The following is a 6,045-nucleotide window of genomic DNA, read 5'->3' as shown; positions in this document are numbered from 1 at the left end:
ATAAATACTTCAAAGACACTTTCTTCTCTTTTTTTTTTAATTACAGTACAGTTCTACTTTGTGGTACAGTATACAAAAGAAGCATTAAAAAATCTACATTGCATGTTCAAAGGAAGTGCACAAAACAAAAAAAAAACAAAAAAACAGACTTTCTGAAAGGCTCTACACCAGTTATCTCAAAATTTCAGTTAAAAAAAGAGATTTGTAATAAATAAATATAAATTACATGAACATCATAATGAAAAGATCAGGTAATTCATTAAGGCACATCTCACATCCCAAAATGTACCTCGCAAAAACAATATGGCAACTCCCGAAGGACAAAAACAAGCTTATTTTCCAGTTTAAAAGGGAGCAGCAATTCTCCTTTTAATAAGAATCATAAAACATGTTCAGCATTTAACTACCCTGCCGCATAAAGTTTATATATTAAGCAACTTAATAGAGCATTACCTGTCAGTTCATGAAGTTTGAGATGGTTTACAATAATATACTTTTTACTTAACCAACCGTTGTCATTGCGGTATTAATTTGAGAGACAGTATGCACCATGGCTAAAACTGTGCAATCTGAGCATTATTTTAACATGAAATACATTAGTAATATCTTCAGACAATAATGAATTGTGACTGAAAAAATGTAAAAATTATTGCTGAAATAATGGATGCTTTTTACAAGCCAATTTGGTTGAATCAGGATCCATCACTTGACGCTATAACAGCACTAAGTGATAAGATGGCCCCAGAGCACTTCGCACATTCACAATGTCTGCATAGTTTGAACTTTGACAATTGATTCTGAACATAAATCACAGCAATGACAATCAAAACACATTTTCACCAATATTTTTTTTAAAGAAAAAAAAAAACGGAGATCATGTGTTTCCTGTATGCTGTTCTTTGACCACAAATAAGTCCTCAGCTATGCACACCATTAGCAATCAAACAGCAAAGGAATATTAACAGCTCACAGAGACACTGATGCTGCAACAAAGCCTCTACCTTTCCCTGCAGTTTACACACATTTCTGTGCAAACTTAAAAAGCACAGGCTAAAGCTTTGCAGGCATTTTAGAGAAACGTGTTTGAGAAAATGAGATGTAAAAATTTTGGTAAAAGTTGGTGAATACAGATATACACTGGTTTAGCGTAAAAAAAAAAAAAGAAAAAGAAAAGAGTACATTTTCAGCACCTTTCAGAAACATTGCGTTAGTAGTGGTTTGCCATTCCTGTAATTTAAAAAGGTTTGGATGGACCAAGAGCCAAACATTGTATTTACAAGATCTATTTTTTTAAAAAAAACAAACATTTGCTTTACAACATGCATTGTCATTTCATTGGAGGCTGTACAAATGAAATAAATACATCATTTCTGTTATTCCAAAAAGGCAGAGGAACGTACTGCATGCATGGTCTAACCACATCTATTCGATGTCAATGTGCTCAGACTGCTGAAATTATAATGGAGTGTTTCAAATGTGTGGCATGCTTAATCCGTGAAAATGCAAGAGATTATGCATTGGCATCTAATATACACATTAAAAGCTCATTAAATTCATAGAGGACAGTTGGACTAATGATCCCTGGTGTCACCAACAGCCCCTTGTGTACTAAGAAAACAAAATAAAAAATCCTACATATCACGCTTTTGCACATATGGAGCAAACAAAAAAAAGGACAAAACATTGCAGCAACACACACACAAAAAAGCTGGTATTAGAAATAGCTGGTGTCTTTCATATGCACACTTACAATTTGACAAAATATGAAAAAATAGAACAGTCTTGATATGTATGAAAGTGACAAAATATTTACATAACGTTGATCACTTAATACAAAAAACAACTCAGAATCAGAAACGGAGCCTCAACAGAATTTGCCTCCTCATCCTATAAATAACACTAATGCCCGTAAGATTTTTTTTTTTCCTTTTTGCTTTCTGTAAAAAAAAAAAAAAAAAAAAAAAAAAAAAAATCAACTCTATACAAAAGTTTAAAAAAATACCCATATAAAAAAAAAGGAATATTACGTAGAAAAGAAACATCTAACTAATTGATCTAATGGGGGGGGGGGGGATAGGGAGTCTGCCACTGGAGACAAATCCAGGTGGATGCCATGGATAACCCTACAGGGGGATTCAACAAAAGCAATCACCAGGTTTCTTTCATGTCTTCGGGGAGTTGTGGAGGAAGTGTGTCTGGAAGGTGTGTGGCCACTTGCGTTGACACCAGTGTCTTCTGTTTTTTGGAACTGCAGCAGGGCTTGAAAAGTCGAGGATCGATGATCACCTCTCCAAATCGCCCCTTGTAGACAATCCCGCAGCACACTTTTTGCCTACAGAAAAGAAAAAAGATGAAAGTTTTGAGTTATTTGACAAATGATAAAACAGTTAAATTTGTCCTGTCATGTGGTCTAATCAGTTCAGATTGCTTACCTTTTCCAGTAGGAACGGTCCAAGAAAGAGAAGATAGACGGAGTTGAGCGTCTCTGTTTGGACTCGATGTCTGAGCCGTCATCTGACTGGTTGCTGTAGCTGGGCGACTGGGCAGGAGACACACTGGAGGTTGTACTGTGAGCATCTGAGTCTGCTTAGAAAACAAAAACAAAAACACTTAACGCATCAGCCACCAGATACATTTGGTAAACTGCCGTCTATCGTAAAGAGTAAATCTCAAATCATTTTCAGCTATCAACTATTCACTGGGCACAAAACTGACAATGAGATGGAGAATTCACTCGTGTTTTTAACATTTTGGTAAAGGTTTTGCTTTTAATAAGTGGGTCAAAAAACAGCCTGGATTCAAACTAGGGCAACAACTACCACTTATGCTCATTATCGATTCATCTGCCCATTATTTTATCAATAAACTTTTTCTTTGTTTAAAAATGTGCAAAAATGGTCACCACAGTCTCCAAAAGCCCAAAATGGCAACTTCAAACTGCTTGTTTGTCCAATAAACAGCACAAAACCAAAAAGATACTCAGCTTACTATCATAGAGGACTAAGAAAATTAACAAATACTGACATTATGAAAGTTGGAATCTGTTAATTTTTGCCTAAAAAAAAAAGCCAAAAAATTAACTTTATCAAAATTGTTGCCAATTATGTTTCTAACAATTGACTAATCTAATCGTTTCAGCTTTAATGTGAAACCTTAGACACCACAGTCACAGTGCATGTCCTAACCCAGAGAACCACAAGATGCTGCTCAAACAGTAATTTTTAATCTAACCGTCAGTACAGACTAACCAGAAAAACACACCAAACCCAAGACTGACAAAGTGAAACTGCAGTTATTTGTCCAACTATGACAACACGTACTTTTCTCTCAACACTTCAACGACAAATCAGAGAAATCCAACAAATCCTTGTCAATCTTTGTCTCACTAGTTTCAAATCTATTCAAAATAGACATATCTCTCACATATAGTTAGTGCTGCATTAAGGATATTTTTAAACAACCTACTTTGTCTCTTTAACTTGTGAAGCCTCTTTAGCTTGCTTTTCTTCTTTCCATCGCTGTTCTTGATCTTCTTGGGTTTTGTCACCTTGAAGCCCGGTCCAGCTCTGGCATCCACCACCTGTGTCAGGTCAAGTCAATTTAAAGCCTTAACATGGCAATTAAAGAAAAAAGGATTATCGCGTCACTGCAGAGAGCAAACATGTCTTACATGGTTCCAGTTCTTCTTGGAGCCATGAGGCAGCTTCTTCCACCTCTTCACCAGTAACACACAGGCGTTGCAAATGTCTCCGACACGATCCTCTGACAACCTTAAAATAAATGAGACACACACAATCAATCATCATGAAAAGTATCATGGCTGAAGTTTAACACCCTAAACACGGCAAAAAAGGAAATTCAAGAAAGTTATCTTATTTTAGAATGATTGAACTTTTTTTTGTTATCAAAGACAAATACTCCTGTCAGGCACCACATGCACTTTAGGTTATTAGACTCAAGATAACTGGACTTAAATTGTCTTAGTAAGGTATGCAGTCTATTTTTCAGGTCGAGCTGACAAGCAGCAAGTATGAAAAGTGGATTGCACTGTTATCACACTACTGTCTATCATGACAAAACGAGATTACTTAACTTATTTCAAAAATCAGATCACGCCTAAAGAGTTTAAAGATATTAAATATCAAACAGAGAAGATGCACACCACGACTCATAAACTGAGGTGACTTTAAAGACAAATAATCTAGTTTTAAGCATCTTAAACTTGAATTTCTGATAGTTCATTTCTTATATGAAGTCAAACTGTCTAAAATCAAAGTCTAAAAACCAAAACAAAAATAGTTTGAAGGTCACCCCACTGGCAGATTTTCTTGCTTGTAATGATCAAATATCACTAGTTCAAAGAAAATGTTGTACCGTTTCAAGTGAGGGAGTTTTTGCAGTGAATGCAATCTCTCTTCTCTCTCTCACACACACACACACACACACACACACAAGCTGAAACAAGACAAATAGACAAGATGAATAAATGAATATGATATTTTACCCAAAACAGAGCCTGAATGTTTCTTCATATCGACTGCTGTCTGTGAAGCGTGAACTTGAGGACTTTGTCTTGCAGATGCAACAGCCGTCGTTACTCCGGTAGATCTTTGACTTGTGAAAGCCAAACATAGTCGGTCAGTGTTAAAGCAAAAAAACCTGAAAATGTAAAAACAAAGATCAGTAATTGTCTCAGCCCAGTCCCCGTGATGACCACCGTGGATGTCTGCAGACAGCCGTGCTTTTACTACTGAGAAGGGGGCGGTCCCCACAAGCAAACACACACACAGACATGCAAGAAACCAGTCTCTTAACCCGTTAATTTGAACAAAAGAAACACGTGCATTCAGCAAACATACATACATTGCACAAAACAACTACAAAAATCATAACAAAGTAAACTTTAGCGTCCGAGTATCCAACGCTAAGTCGCGGGAACAGAAACACTTAAAAATACACAATACTGACTTTAATTCAACTATATAACCCACTGCTCTTTGTTTTATTGTAAAGAAACAAATAATTAGCACCAGTTAAGTAATATTTGTTGCAGCTGCAACCGATAAATTGCTTAACTGTCAAACACACCGCACGGTAAACGTTAGGATGAATCAGACACAGCGGTTTAGTAACGTTAACTGACCTCGGTTTTACTTTCCTTCACGATGGTCAATAAATTAGAAACTTTGCCAATTTGCTAACACACAGACATTAAATAAAGTTGATGTTAGACATTGCTCAGCTGAGTTAAGTGTTTGCGGGGAGATCTCGGAACAAAAAGCGGGCAGCAGCGGCGGCTTTCTGGAGTGAACAAACAAAAAGCTACCGGGCTATTCGCTGAATTACGTGCAACACGCGTGGATAATTATCACACGATTATCAACTTGGCACAATTAATTTATGGTGTCAGTATTTTTAACATGATATGAAAACTTGCTATGAACACATCCTTCCCTTTAAATTTAAACTTTTGCCCGCTAGAGCGCCAAATATGGCTCATTGTTGTTAGCTGTTAGCATGCTGGCTACCATTACCACGCCACGCTCCCGTTCACTTCCACGTTATCCGGTTGTCGAGTCTTTGTACATGAACCTCGCAAACGTCTGGAAACGTCAGGTTACGATTACACCACATCACGACCAGACTCGTCACACAAAACAAACAAGCGACATTTCACAAATAAAAGTTGTAAACGGGAGGGAAAAAAACAGCGTACTTACTGAACAAAAACTTTGAATCTTCGCCGTATTCTTTTCACACACTGCGCATGCTCTTACTACTACTGCATACAGCTGCTCATTAGAATATCATTTGCATAAAAAGCCGGAATGAAACGGCTGAGCATACAATGACCAAATAAGGAGTGCAGCCGTTGGGTTTGAACCTGGGTTAACCAATCGCTGTGCAGCTCGCGTTCTCCTCAGAAGAGCTGGATGACGGGAGGTGTAGTGAGCGTGCGAGAGATCTCTGTGGCGTCACTGTTGTTAACGGCCTCCTTTTGAACTCAAAGTCCCAAAAGCCATCTGGCGTGAGGCTTTAAAGAAA

General features: G+C 37.3%; 1 protein-coding gene across 6 annotated transcripts; it reads right to left on the bottom strand.

Annotated features, from left to right (window-relative positions):
• Positions 1-1,244: 1,244 nt before the first annotated feature.
• On the bottom strand, positions 1,245-5,823 carry sinhcafl (SIN3-HDAC complex associated factor, like). Of its 6 annotated transcripts, none has more exons than XM_044350025.1 (6): positions 5,721-5,823; positions 4,505-4,659; positions 3,671-3,770; positions 3,466-3,580; positions 2,433-2,586; positions 1,245-2,332 (listed from the first exon to the last, which is right to left on the bottom strand). In XM_044350025.1, exons 2-6 carry the CDS (start codon positions 4,630-4,632, stop codon positions 2,149-2,151), a joined length of 681 nt encoding a protein of 226 aa, XP_044205960.1. In that variant the 5' UTR covers positions 4,633-4,659; positions 5,721-5,823; the 3' UTR covers positions 1,245-2,148. The 6 variants fall into 6 exon arrangements, with proteins under 6 accessions (XP_044205960.1, XP_044205999.1, XP_044205987.1 ...); XM_044350064.1 differs by having other exon boundaries at positions 2,433-2,583; XM_044350052.1 differs by lacking the exon at positions 5,721-5,823 and adding an exon at positions 5,529-5,700.
• Between the last annotated feature and the right edge of the window lie 222 nt (positions 5,824-6,045).

Source organism: Thunnus albacares, chromosome 1, assembly GCF_914725855.1.
Source record: "Thunnus albacares chromosome 1, fThuAlb1.1, whole genome shotgun sequence".
NCBI lineage: Eukaryota > Metazoa > Chordata > Actinopteri > Scombriformes > Scombridae > Thunnus > Thunnus albacares.
Note: the sequence above shows the minus strand (reverse complement) of the source record. Positions and strands in the feature narration are given on the sequence as shown.

What these genes read in the sequence shown, in the direction of transcription:
- sinhcafl (XM_044350025.1), bottom strand. Translation starts at nt 4,632, where the DNA reads ATGTTTGGCTTTCACAAGTCAAAGATCTACCGGAGTAACGACGGCTGT. An exon ending in CCAAGAAGAACTGGAACCAT is followed by an intron (nt 3,581 to 3,670) that starts GTAAGACATGTT and finishes GACCTGACACAG; the next exon opens with GTGGTGGATGCCAGAGCTGG. An exon ending in GACCGTTCCTACTGGAAAAG is followed by an intron (nt 2,333 to 2,432) that starts GTAAGCAATCTG and finishes TCTTTTCTGTAG; the next exon opens with GCAAAAAGTGTGCTGCGGGA.